General features: G+C 40.3%; 1 protein-coding gene across 1 annotated transcript in view; it reads right to left on the bottom strand.

The window, feature by feature from the left end:
* RYR2 (ryanodine receptor 2) overlaps nucleotides 1-14,861 on the bottom strand; it is an 875,416-nt gene that overhangs the window by 382,245 nt on the left and 478,310 nt on the right. Inside the window, exons 19-22 of the mRNA XM_059715710.1 lie at nucleotides 13,875-14,067; nucleotides 10,016-10,232; nucleotides 7,399-7,503; nucleotides 1,788-1,891 (exon numbers count right to left, since the gene is read on the bottom strand). Coding sequence (XP_059571693.1) covers nucleotides 1,788-1,891; nucleotides 7,399-7,503; nucleotides 10,016-10,232; nucleotides 13,875-14,067 — 619 coding nt within the window. The remainder of the gene's footprint in view (nucleotides 1-1,787; nucleotides 1,892-7,398; nucleotides 7,504-10,015; nucleotides 10,233-13,874; nucleotides 14,068-14,861) is intronic.

The raw sequence follows: 14,861 nt of genomic DNA, 5'->3' as shown, positions 1-14,861 counted from the left end.
GTTTTTTGGCATTGATCTTTTCTTGAATGTTGTCAGAGGATGAGTTGTCGTTGGGAGTGGGTTCAGCGTGGTCATGGAAATATTCTTTGAGGCGCAGGCGTCAGAAGAATTCTTCTAGTTCTCCACATTGAAGTATTTTATTAGGAATTTTTATGGACAGAAATGTAGGCCTTTAGAAAGGACAGATTTTTCAGTTTTGGTAAGCGTGTGTGTGGAGAGATTGATAATATTTGTGGGTTGGTTGCTGCTTGCAGTTTCATCAAGTCTGAGGTTGGAAGGTCGTAAGGTGTTGGTGTTGTTCCTCTGATGGTTGTTTTGTGGCTGGGGAGCTTATTCTTGGAGTAATTTGTCCCATTTCTTCTTTTTATGTAGGATGAATGCTGTAGAAAGTTTTTCGTAGTCTCTTTGTATCTGCTGTATATGGTCAAGGAACATGCATGGATTTCTATCTTTTAAGTTGTTGTAGTGTATGACGATTTCCTTCCTGAGTTGGTCTCTTTTGGAGTAGAGTAGGTGAAGTAGATGATTTCTAATTTTCTCTGAAGTTCTTCTGCATAGCTGTGCAGCATATTTGGAGTTGTGTGTAGTAGTCAGGGGATTGTAGATGTTTAGTCCTCGGGGAATGAAGTTGTGTTTCTTGCAAAGGCTTAGAAAATATATGTCGCTGTTGAGTCTGGCTTCTTTCTTTTTCATGTTGTACAGTTTCCTTTTCAGACGGCTGAATTCGATATCTTCCATGTTGCAGGGGTTTAGGTTGTAGCCATGTTGGTCTAAGGATATAACTAAGTGTATAAACTTTTATATCGAGGCATGTTAGGTGAGAAGTCGAAACCATATTGGGGGAGCTGAAGCAGGAGAAAGGATGTAGTGCAGTCACTACAGGTGCCACAGCAGCCTCTCAAGGTGGACCCTGTTACATGTTAACTGATTTGGGGGGGGGGGGGGGGGGGGAAGAGGTGGGGGATAAAGGAGTTTTCAAGCTGCACTAAAAGTAGTTTCCAATTCAAATCACTACAGCAATAGTACTAAATAGAGTGGATTAATGTACTATGCTTCCACTTCTGCAGACTTGCAGAAATGAAATGAATCTGACAATCTCATTCAAGTGCCTAGAGAATTAATGTCTATATGATAAAGCCACCAAAGTACAATGCAATTAGCACTTTGGAATGTCCCCAGTAAGGAGCAGGCCAGTGATTAGATGCCTTAAAAGAGCAGCATGGAGACAAATGCTACAGAGTGATCTTCCATTTGCTTAATCCATTGGGCCTATAAATTTTAAGTAATAACAACACTAAAATAAAATAAGCAATATGCAGTTATATATAATCAACCACTTTGTTTTTTCTGAGTTAGATTAGGGAACTATAGACCGGGGCCTGAAAAATGTAGGGAACACTAATATTTGTGACCTAACCCAATACTGAATGGGATACTATTACTGTTCATTGAATGTTGCTAGAAAACCTTCCGCATTTCAGATTCTGAATCATGCTTCTATAAATTAATCCACCCCTACTCCTCTGCCCAAAACTGTAGGCAAAGATGGTGGCATCATCTCTTGAAGTTTGATAAATTAAAGCAGTTATTTTAGAATAAGAAAAATCAAAAGTTAGAAATGGAGTGTTCCCTCAAGTGCTGTGAAATACATATTGAACCCACTTCTCACTCCTTGTGCCTTAGTTAAAAACAGAACTTCCCCATCCAAAGAGGAGATTATTATACAAATACAAGGAAAGTGCCATGAAAAGAGACTTAATTTAAGACTGTAGTTTGTAGAAACTTACTTCAGTGTCTCAAGTGACATTTGTAAATTATAATTTCTTTCCTGCTCTGGCAACTTTGAAAATTCCACTAAGCATGGGTGCTGTCTTTTGTTGTCATCTCTCACCTGCAGGATAATAAGAAAGTGAGTTTAAATGAACTTTAAAAATTACAGTTATGTTTTTAAAACACAAAACAAAACCACTCTCCTCAAAACAGAAAAGTGCTTTGGTACAATTTGATGTTCCTGGAGTAAAATTACAGGCTCAGCTGAGGCAGATTTTGGTACTCAGTCAAAAAACCATATCTAAAGTGAAATATAAGCACATTTTATTACCCAGTCCTTCAAAACAGCACACAGAAAGAAGCAGCTGAGACTGACTTAAAATTATTATTCAGAGGTCACTTCAACCTTGAAGGTAGAAGTAGATTTTAACAGACTGAGCCATAAAAAGTTCAAATATTTTAGAGACTGTTTTTAATCCTTTTTCAATGTAGCATGTAAAAATTTGTATATGATACCCACTAGCTAAACCTATGTGCATAATACTGAAAATCATGCCATGCAAGCATGGATAGTCAAAAGACAAATATCCCCTCTAAAGATCACTCAATTTATGCTTCTTAAAATGATTAGAAGATGGTCAGCAGCATATCAGCTGGCAGAAGTATTCAGAACACATGCAAGATTGGCATATTAATTTATTTTGATTACAGTGATGCTAGGGAGTCAATAAGAGTCATTTACTAAACCCTTCAATTTAAGCAGTCAATTGTGAGTACATTTTCAGCTTTGCAAATCGCTTGAGCACATGATAATCACACCCTCTCAGTTAGTCTTTTTCCATTAGAAAAAAAGGAATAGAATGCCTGTGTACTTCAGTGGGCTATTTTGAGGTTTGATTAGTTAGTTTACTTTGGAATTATTGGATAAAAGTAGTTGTATAAAAAGTATAATAGCATGTTGACTGAAAGTACTTTTTAAATCAAACTTACTTCAGGTTTTTTTTCAAGCAAGTTACAAGGAATACAGGAACTTAAACATTCTCTTTGGCAGTTCAATAACTTTGTTAATAGAAATTTTAAAAATATTGCTTATGTCCAAAATGAAATATTTGATACTGAAAGATGCCAGTCTTTGAAACAGACATAAGTATGAGAAATGTGTCACTGATAATACAGAAACATTTGGGGGAAAGCGGGCGGGGACCTCTTGAAAAAAGCTTCCTCCAGCAAAATCTTTGGCATCTAGCCCTAAACAGAAAGATGATTCTCAGGACAGCATGGACCATCCGTACAAAGCCTCTCTGCCCCTACACTGTGTTCACTTAGCAGGATGGCTTTATAGGTCCTACAACAGCAGTGGCTTCCTCTGTTGCAGCCATCTCTGGGATTCTTCAAGAGCGCTTCAACTAATGCAGATGAGAACTAATTTTCATGGTCCTGATGGGGGCAAACAATTTGCTTCTTTTAGTGTCACCTGAAGTACGCTCCAGTGATCAACTTCTTCATCAGAAAAGACCAAAGTTTTAAAGAAAGATTTATGTAGCATCTGTTATGGGGTGACTGAGCATATGGAAATGGAGAGCTTCATGCAGAAGCTCCTTCTGCATACAGATATATGATTTAATTAAGACCCTCAGAGTAATTTTCTTGATTTGAAGTTTTCCACTTTTTATGTTCAGTTTTGTTAAATAGCTAGAGGTAAATAATAGTTGAGGAAAGGACTTAGACTTGACCGCTGGTGAGTCAATTCCAGTTCTGTTCTGTAATCACTAAATGCCAAAAAACCCGCAAATTAGCTGCTATCTGCCTCATGCCCAGTTCTGCTTTCAGGCTCTCATATTCAGACACCCATGCCAAGAACTTCTCTAATGATGGTTGAATGGTGGATACTTTTTTGGCACTAAGTACATGCAGAGTGAGGAAGAGTGCATGGAGTGCATTTGCACAGCAAGATGTCCTAGCACAGTCAAAAGCAGCATAGATATGTCAACAGATGTTTATAATCCTTCTACGACCTGGAGGACTAGTTGTCTACACATATGGTAGCTGTGCAACTACACTGCATGTTTGCTTTAGGTAGAGAAGCAGGAGGATTCCATTACCTCAGAATATGGCCACATTTAAAGCCAATTTATTCTGAATTTTTGGTCGTAAATGAAAATGTAGCCCTCAGTTCTAGATGATGTGTGATAAGTAAAATTATGCCACTGTCTGATCTTTTATCCAACCCCTAAAATGCATTACAACCTTTCATATTTAATAAGAACATTTTAATTAGCATTTTTTTTCTCAGAAGTGTGACATTATCTTATCAATGTGATAGAAGAACGTGCAACAGGAGACCAGCCTGCCCAGACAGCAATCACTTCAAAGAGTTGAACCTCAAAATGGAATCTCACAATAGGTAAAAGCTTGGTCACAGTACTAGAGAAGAGTTTAAGAGTGGGCATGCAGGGAGAAAATTAAGAACAAAGCACAATTTTAGGTGCAGCTAGCAAAGGCATAAAAGGCAAGAAAGTGGAAATCTACAAGTTTGTCAAGAACAAGAGAAGGGCAAAGAAGCCACAGGTTTTTTTATGGAGATGCAGAGAAGGCTGAAGTATTTAAATCCTGTTTCATTTCAGTCTGCACAAATGGAGTCAGCTACCAGATGAGGGCAGCTGTCTGCAAAGATAGTGAAGGAGGTATACAGCTCAGAATAGTGGAATAGATTGGAGATTACTTAGAAAAGCTAGTTTCTTTCAGGCTCTCAGGGCTAGATGGGATGCAGCCTAGGGTACTGGAAGAATTGATTGCAGTAATTTCACAGCCATTGACTATTCTCTTTCAGAACTCATGGAGAACAGGTGAGGTCCCCAGTGACTAAAAATGGCAAATACAATGTCCTCTTAAGAAAGGGAAGGAGGAAGATCTAGTGAATTACAAACCAGTCAGCCTAACCTTGATACCTGGAAAGATAATGGAGCAGGTCCTCAAGGAATCCATTGTGATACTCCTAGAAAAAAATGGGGATCAAGAACAGCCAGCATGGATTAATTCAACAAGTCATGCCTAATCAATCTTGATAAAGTTCAGAGGATGGAGGAAGAGCAATGGATGTAATATACCTTGACTTTACCAAGATTTTTGACACTGTTTTCAGGACATTCTCATTAACAAGCTAAGATACACACTAGACAAAAGAATTGAGTAATGTTTCCACGTTCCATTGAGCACGACGATCCAACAAGTCGATACCAATATCTCAATGTCTAGTTGGGAAAAGGTATCAAGGGAGGTTCACCCTGGAATCTGTCTTTGGTGCAGTATTATTTCATAACTCCATTAATGATCTGGATGATGGGATAGACTGCACACTTAGCAAAATTGCAGATGACACCAAGTTGGGTGGAGCTGCAGATGCTCTGGAGGGCAGGGCTAGGATCCAGAATGACCTGGATCCACTGGAGAAATGGTCTGAAATTAACCAGATGAAATTCATCAAAGACAAGTCCAAAGTCCTGAACTTGGGGTGGAATAATTGCATGCACAAATACAGATTGGGGAGTGATTGGTTAGGCTTCAGTACTGCAAAAAAGAGTCTGGGTGTTACAGAAGGCCCTAAACTGAAAATGAGCCATGTGTGTGCTTTCACCGCAAAACAAAGTATACTGGGTTATATTAGCAGGAGTGTCACTTGCAAATCAAGTGTTCTTCCACTCCATTCAGCACTGGAATGTCCTTCCCTGGAATACTGTGCCCAGTTTTGTGTCCCACACATCAATAAGGATGTGGACAATTTGGAAAGATTCTAGCAACCAAAATGGTTATGGACCTAGAAGGCAACACTTATGAGCTGAGGTTGAATAAAACTACAGGTATTTAGTCTGGAGAAGAGAAGTCTGAGGGAAGATTTGATAACGGTCTTTAAATACCTGAAGAGTGATTATAGAGAGGATGAAGATGGATTTTATTCTGTGTCTGTAGGGGACAGGAATTGGAGTAACAGCCTCAAGAGGTAGCTGTGGAATTTAGGTTGGAGGCTAGAAGGAACTGTCTTACTGCCACCAACATTTAAAGACTTCAGATCTCAGAAATGTGTTCTACTCATCTGGTACCAATGGCACCTCCAAGGAGACATGATCAGACCATTTATCCTTTTGTACTTAGCTATTTTTAACTTATTTAATGGGGCTAATAATCTCTACCTACCTCTATAAAGCTGCTATGAAGATCATGTCATTTATTTTTTAAAACTACTTAGACATTTTACTGAAATACAAAGTCACATAATACTTGTTCTAAAAAAAGCAATATTTATATATATTTTAAAATACTTTTATTTAATTTTACAAATGAAAGATAGGTTTGGCTCCTCAATTAACCAGATCTAATCTGTCCTCAATTTCTTAGTCTGATCTGACTGCTAAATTGTTGAAATTTATAGTAATTAAAACAATCTTTATCAGATGTATTGGCAGGAAGCTGTACCAATAATTTTTTGTGACTTCTAAACAAATTGTCTGGTTCATCAGGTTGCATCAAGTGCAATAAATTTTCCTTATATTTTTATGTATTTTCATAAACTGAGAAAGCAGAAAAAAATGACAAATCCAGATGTTACAGAGATTACAGTATTTTTGGTGTTATTTGAGCGTAATAAGAATAGGGATTCCTTTACTGACGCAGTACTGCTAGTGAAAAATTTGTTTTCCTATATATATAGGACCCAACTATTACAATTTATTGTCTGTTTCTCTGAAGAATCCAAATCTCTATAGATTAGCATTTCCTTCCATAAGTAGGTCTGCATAACCACTGCCATTTGTATTCTACATAACTAGCTTATGTGACTAAGTATTGTTCAGCTGACTTTAAAATATCCAATAAATATTGTTGGGTGGATTTGCATTTTATGAAGCCAGAAGACAGATTTTCTCCCCTTCTATGCATCATGGAAAGGAGCAGGAAAATAGGTATAAAGACTACCTAAATGACACAAACTCTCCTGCCTTGAGAACCTTCAGAAGTGCTTTTTCATGGCTGCTGTGAGACACTACAACACTGTGGCTAAAGGAGGTTCATGGTAGGCAAAGGTGTTAGGGTGAGCCAAGGAGTACCTGCCTTGAACAGCCTGATCCTTGGACAACCCATAAAGTTTCCCAGAAGAAATCCATAATAGCTCTAACCATATGTTAAAAAGTCTTAAACCTGTTCTATGTTGCACCCCACTGCAGTAATCACAGAGGTATTTCACAGAAAAAAAACACTGTGCTGCTCCAACCACCCCACTCTTTCCCTGACTGTATGCTTTCCAAAGCAAAAGCAAGGTGAGGAACTAGAATCAGCTATAAAAATAATGTCATCAGTTCATCAGAAAGTGAGAATGAATCAGCTAGTTTGTTTCTAATCCCCACATAGCCAGGCATTAAAACACAGCATAAAGTGGTCTTAATGGAACCCAGGATTTGGACTAACGTCTTTGTTTTAAAGACATACAATTACAGTTGAATTCCAAGAATGTTCCACTATAGCCATGGAGGAAATCCAGTCTGATCAAAATGTCACCATCCTAGACAATGAGTAGAACAATGGTTTACCAGCTAAAGAGTGTGAGATGATGAATGTGAACATTTAAAAGGTACATACAGGGCCATACTGCCATCCAAGTTCAATTTTATTCATGACCCAAAGTTCATGGATGTTCTCTGCTAATTTTTCTCTAATTCTTTCCAGGTGAGGAGGTAATACAATCTAAAGAGGTAAGAAAGAGACATGATCAAATAAATTGCACTACTATACCATCCAGATATGTACTTTCGCAACCAACTTTATTAGTATATCTAATTAGAATAAAATAAGTTAGGCATAATAAGGATCATACATTTTTTACTGATTAAACTAAATCAGAAGTTCTTTGCACTTTAATCTTTACATTTATGTAAGGGTAACCAGGGAAAACAAATAGCATTAATTGTATTGATATTTATATATTTTTATGAATATATATAAATAATCTGTTTTCTTCCAAAAATGACAGGCCAAGCTCTCTTCAAAATCACTTAGGTTCTGATACTTTGGTGATGTTTCATTTTTCAGTGAACTGGATAAGATATAGTAGTTGAGAAATGTAGAAGTATAAAGTCTCAACAGCTTACATGTTACAAAAACACTTCTTTATCTTTATCATCTTCCTACAGCTAACATTTGGAGGACATACCAAGGTCAGAGCAGGAGTGGAAACATTCCTATGAATTTCAACAGGAATAAAAACAACCACTTTAACAGTGAAAAACAAAAATAAAACAATTTTGTTTTGTAGTTACTGGGACAGATTGAAACATTTTTTTTGTGGGGGGGGGGATCACAAAAGTTTCTAAATTATTATTCCTTAAGGAAAAATAAAGCTGCAAAAGAAGCAAATTGTTAATGCAAGTTTTATGTATATCATTTGCCGTCAAGAGCGAGATTAATTCTGTTCTCAGTTATCTTAAAATCCCAGTGAAGAAAGATTACTGAACCTGTTTCACTCAGTGCATTTACATGCACTATTAATGTGCCTGAATAAACCCCGGCACTGTTTGTGCCGGACCGTATTGCTTCCAGGCGCAGCCCCAGCTGGCAAGGGACCCAGGAATTCAACCTGCCAGCCTGAGGCAGCTCCACCCTAGATAAACATGCTGTGGAGGGTCTGACTGGCATGAGAATAATACAGTGAGGAGCTAGCTGGCAGACACTTTAGCACCCTCATGCCCCAGCCAGCCCTGATCACAGTCTATGCTTGCATTTTGGCAGTCAATAACTCCACCACAGGAAAGTACTTGTCCCAGACATTACTATCTGTTACAGTAGAACTTAAATTACTACCACTCAAAGATGGGACTGGGCCAGGGAGGTTATAAAGATTGCACCATGGCACATCTGACTGATTAAAGCTCAAGCAAAGCTTTATTGGTTACACACAGCAAACCAACAATGGACGCCTATACATGTGATGGACACCTCTCCAATGCATGCTAATTAGCATGCAAAACAGGTATTTGAGCCAATCTGGGGGTCATCCAGAAGATTCTAGGAGTTCTGTCTACTCATGTTGAGTAGCTGCAATGTATTTTCCTCTACACAATCCCTTCCTTAACAGCTAGGAGACACCTCTCTGTTGCTGTCAAGTCTATCCTGTATTGAAGTTAATTTGTTTATTACAGCCTAATAATAGTGCATGTGTAGAAAGTGACACTTTACTATGGAGCACTGCGGGGCAGGGCTGTACTGCTACCCTGTGTATCCACAAGTGGCAGATAGTGGAATGACCCTCAGAGAAGGTTACCTGTGAAATAAGCAGAGGTAACTAACAAATTAGCAGTCATGGACCAAGCAGTGGCAGCACCACCAAGATGTGGTTAGGACACTAGATGGCAATGCTTTCCCTCCTGAAAAACCACATATATCCTTTGAAAGTGCTGTGACATGGCAAGCACAGGTCCCCACTAACATAAGCCTGCCCAGTCCCCAACCATGGGTCTACAAGTCCTTAACAGTAGAGCAGGCTGAAGGAGATGTTACAAGCTCAATAGCTGTGAAGGTGGATGAAGGCAACAGAATGAGTTTTGTTGGTCTCATTGCCATTGGATCAGGGTCCCAGTCTGTCAAGAGCCATGTGGAAGCTGATGGGCAGCAGTGTTCTACGATAAAAGAAGTCATGCAGAGGCATCTTCCATGAAAACAGCTTTGGAAAACTATTGTCCTGGACTGTGAGAGATTGCCAAGAAACTGCAGAGCTAATTAGTGAAGTCCACAGTTAAGTGCGTGTGTAGAAGTCCCCGCTGAGTCTAACATGGTCTCCAGCCTTTACATTTAAAATTCTATAGCAATAAACAGTTCAATAATGACATAGTGGCAACTGCTGAAATGCCACAACTAACTCAGACCTAGCTGACATGAAGTATGAAATAAAACAAGCATTTACCTGAAGATGTGGAATGAACTGTACCAAACACAACGTAATATGAGCAACAACTGACTAAGGCACCAGCCTGTGGCACCAACTTAGGAGGGACACAAGAATGGCAACCAGTGCCCCTGCTGACCCAACTGCAGCAGCCAGCCAAGCCCCTGTTACCCAGAACACCAACCCTGGCTGTTACACCTTTACCAGAAGGAAAACCCACAAGTTTAAGACAAGGTGCAAGCTTAATAAATTTAAATCTAACAAAACTGCCTGCAAAGTCTGCAACTGAGCAAGAATGCAAATATTTAAATCTTTTACCTGACTAGTATCTACAGGAATTGGTGTGAAGGCTGCTTGTGACAGAGAGATGGTTGGACCCAACAGGTCTTTTGTGCCATTGCGGTCTTGTTTGTATTCTCGACTCTGTTCTACTTTTAGCTTCTCTTTTGGCAGAACAGCTTCAAAGCAAGGAGCATACCCAGGTGGAGGGAGGAATTTGAATTCTCCATGGCGGCCTCCAAGTAGGAAACGTACCCTATTAAGAACAGAAGCAATATATGCAATTACAACCCAAAAGGTACAAATATAAGGCTAGCCTTTTTTACCTCAGCAACAAACTAAATGTTGCATTACATTATTTCCTTTCAAATGTACCTTAACAATTAGCGTTGGAATGTTGGAGGAAAGGGGAATCAAAGGGACAGGGGATGCTTCACAATGCAAAACTAACCGCATCTTTACTGAATGATTTTAGAGAAACGGGGAATGATGCCAAGGAATTAAACAATAGCTTCTTTTCATCCAGAAATGGAGAAAGAAAATATAATCAAATAAGCCCAACCCCAACTTTTGAACCCCCTGAATTCTGGGAGATTTGATAAAATTAAACCTAAAAGCTCAGTAAAATATTCTTTGCTCTCTACAATACCCTATGTATCCTTCCAGGACACAATAAAAGGAGCTCTCATTTTATTATTTATATTAAGGGTTTTCTAATATAACAAAAATGTGGAATAACCCATGTTTATTCTAAGTTAAATATTGCAAGTCCCATGCACAGATGCTCATAAAACAATAATGATGAAGCTGAGAAATTAACTTCATATCAAGTTTTCTGGCAAGGGCAAAACTTAGCCATATTCTAGAAAAACTAGAATATCTTTGATGTAATAGAATTTTATCTATTCTAGTTTTAACATGGCCTTCACTATTGTAGTAGCTAAATACCTTTTAGAAGTGCATTTAACATTGTGTCTCAACTTCCTCAAAAATGTTGTTTTATCTGCATTTTAAAGAGAAATTGTGTGATTGGAGTACAATAATATATATCTATCTTATCAATTCTGTATAGTGTTTATATTATCAAAGGAAGTTTGAAGTAGTCCATTTGACATCTGAAATGAAGGATGGTACATTTTCTGAAAGTTTTAATTCATATTGGAAACTGGCTAACGTGGTCCCAATTTTCAAGAAGGGGAAGAAGGAGGACCCTAGTAACTATAGGCCTGTAAGCCTCACCTTGGTGCTCGGGAAGATCTTGGAGAGAATCATCAAGGAGCACATCTGTGGGGGGCCTGCAGGGCAGATCATGCTCAGGGGCAACCAGCTTGGGTTCATGAAAGGCAGGTCCTGCCTTACAAACCTGATTGCCTTTTATGACCAAGTAACTAAATCCTTGGGTGATGGTGTCGCCGTGGACATAGTCTTTCTAGACTGTAAGAAGACCTTTGACATTCTCTCTCACCCCATCCTCATCAATAAATTAAGCGACTGTGGCATTGATGCCTACAAAGTTGGATGGGTAAAAAACTGGCTGATGGGGAGCACGCAGAGAGTAGTGGTGGACAGGTTGTACTCTACCTGGTGAGATGCGAGCAGTGGGGTACCCCAGGGCTCAGTCCTCGGGCCCACACTGTTTAACATCTTCATCAGCAACTTGGACGAGGGGGTAGAAAGTACACTGTCTAAGTTTGCTGATGACACTAAGATGTGGGGGGGAGGCGGACACACTTGAAGGGAGAGAGAGGTTGCAAATAGATTAAGACAGACTACAAAAGTGGGCAGACGAGCATAGGATGGGGTTCAATGTAGACAAATGTAGGGTGCTGCACCTGGAGAGAAGGAATCCACAGCATACATACAGGCTCGGGAGTTCCCCTCTTGAAAGCACAGAGGCAGAAAGGGATCTTGGAGTCATTATTGACTCCAAGATGAACATGAGCCGCCAATGCCAGACCGCAGCCAGCAAGGCCAGTCATACCTTGTCATGCATCCAAAGATGCATCTCAAGCCGGTCCAGAGAGGTGATACTCCCCCTCTATGCGACTTTGGTCAGGCCGCAGTTGGAGTACTGCGTCCAGTACTGGGCACCGCACTTGAAAAGGGATGTGGCCAGCCTGGAGAGGGTTCAGAGGAGGGCCACCCGCTTGTTGAGAGGGCAGCAGGACAGGCCCTATGAGGAGAGACTGAGGGACCTGAACCTGTTCAACCTCAGCAAGAGGAGGCTGAGGGGGGACCTGGTGGCTGCCTACAAACTCATCAGGGGACATCAACAGCAAATAGGCAGAGCCCTTTTCTCCCCAGCACCATCTGGGGTGACAAGGAACAGTGGTAATAAGCTGATGGAGAATAGGTTTAGGTTAGAGATCAGGAGGCAAAATTTTACAGTTAGGGTGGCCAAAATCTGGAACCAACTTCCCAGGGAAGTGGTCCTCGTCCCTACCTTGGGCAAATTCAAGAGGAGGTTGGATGATCACCTGTCTGGGGTCTTATGAACCCAGCATTCATTCCTGCCTGTGGCAGGGGGTCAGGCTAGATGATCTATTCAGGTCCCTGCTGACCCTAGCCACTATGAAACTATATCAGAGTTTGTTCCATATTCTAGGAGTGACCCCTTCCCACCCCCGCAAAAGCTGGTCTTTTGCATAGATAGCCTTTATATTTACAGTAGATAGTTACACTCTATGTAGGTAGTAGGCCCACTAAGAGCAGACCTTACCTCTAAGTGCTAGTATTGTTTTCAATTTACAGTCCAAATCATTCATTTTTTGATGGAGAGGACTGAAACCTTGAGTTTGATGTCATTCTATGGCATTTTGGTATAGTTAGCACACTGGGTAGTCCAGGATAAAAAGAGACAAGCTACTGCATTTTGTACTAACTGAAGATTCCTGGGGACCCACAGCTTTCTTTATATGCATTTAGGGAATTTATTTATATAAATATATAAATGCATTTTTCTTTCTTTATATGCATTTGTGCTCCAGCAGTTGGGATGGGGGTGCTCTTAATTAGAGTATCTCTGAGAGCTGCTCTAATTAAAGTGCCTGGAGCATCATGGGTATCAGAGTCCCTGTGCTGAAAAATGGTGGTGGGCATCGAACGTGCTTTAGTTAAAGCAACCCCACCACCATTTTTCAGTGTGGGGACACTGATACACATGATGCTGGAGTCTGCTGGACTGTGGTAATGACCATGTGCCAACAGACTTGATTAACTGAATAATTACAGCTCCGATGTGCCGTAATTACAGTGCATCGGAGCAGCTTCGCTGCACATCTATAGGCGCCCTTAGAGAGCATTGCTGCGGTAGAGTAAGAAGAAAATTCCAAGGCCAGACCAGCAACTACCAGAGTAAAAATTAACCTTAGATGACAGAGCATGTTACTTGAAGATGCTATTATATGAAAATTCGGCATTAGCAAGAAATCCCAGACACCGCTAAACTGCTGATTAATTGACCAGTTGTAAGATGTGCATTTTTAATTAATACAGACTGGACTGAGGAAGATGTATTATTTATTGGGCATGTGTTCACATTACAGATTTTTATTTAAGTAACATTTATTTATTTAATTTAAAGTAAAATTAAATTTGGTTCAAAGGTTGGTCAGACAATGAATGGTACTAAGATGTACTGATGACTCAAAAGGAGAGGAAAAAGTTTTCAAACCTTACACTGAATATACCACTGTAATATCTGAAGATATTAGCATTCTGAAAAATAAGAGACAGATGATCTCCTCAGGAGTCCCCTTGTTATTTGTCCATAGAATAGGCAATGTGCCAAGAAGGCAGAGTTCATTCAAAAAAGGGAAATGAGTGTGAAGGCATTAAGGGAATAATTCAATATGTTTACTGGAAATACAGACTAAAGAAAACTGTAATTGATGCTAACTTTATTCCTGCAGAGAAGCTGACAACTGGAAAGAAGAGCCCATCTATGTTGAAATTCTCAAACATTCCTTGAACTGGCTGACCATTAATCCGGAATGAGATGCTTGGGGCACTCAGATCTAAGCAGCAGCTGACCACATCATCAGTTTTTAGCAGATGCTGATTGGGAGAATTTACTGTCCGGGCTACACAACCTATGGAAGAAAGGAAAAATATTCAGAACAATTAGAGAGACCCATATTGAAAAAGTAGTTTCACAAAAGCCAGAAAAAGATAAATATATGAGAGTGCATGGAGTTATAGACACCTGTACCAGAATGTCGAATCATTAATTTTAAGTTTTAATAAGATGCAGATGAAAACATACTAGGATCTATATAAACACTGGCAACGTATAGGGGGTGCACCCCCTGAGCTTGGCAGTGCACCCCTGCAAAAAGGCACCACTGGCAGCACCTGTGGATGGTAGGGCTGTGTAAAGCGTCAGTCCCTGATTCAATATGGCAGAGATTTGGCCCAATTTGGTGGCCAAATCTCTGAATCGAATCAGAGAACCCTTTAATCTCACCGAATCAATTCGGAGACATTTGGATAGATTCAGCGATTCAAACATAGAGACAGCTTTAAATGTTTTTTCTACATACCTCTAGGTAGCAGGGGCTCTGAATGCTGTGGTGCTTGGGCAGATGCAGTGTTCCACAGAAGCACGGGAGGCCTACCTAAAGCGCTCGGCAGCAGACCGGAAATGGACCAGAAGCACTTCTGGTCCACTGCCTGGTCCACTGGGAAGCATGCAGGGGGGCCCCCCAGCTTGGTAACTTGTTCTTCCTGGGTCTGGGGGGCCCCCGGGGTCCCCCCATGGCTGATTGCTGGCCTGGGAGAACACAGGGGGGCCCCCCAGCACACTCCCTGGCAGACCCAGAAGTGGACTGGAAGTACTTTTGGTCCTCTCACTTCCGGGTTCACTGCTGAGCACAGTGGAGAGCCC

Source organism: Alligator mississippiensis, chromosome 1, assembly GCF_030867095.1.
Source record: "Alligator mississippiensis isolate rAllMis1 chromosome 1, rAllMis1, whole genome shotgun sequence".
NCBI lineage: Eukaryota > Metazoa > Chordata > Crocodylia > Alligatoridae > Alligator > Alligator mississippiensis.
Note: the sequence above shows the minus strand (reverse complement) of the source record. Positions and strands in the feature narration are given on the sequence as shown.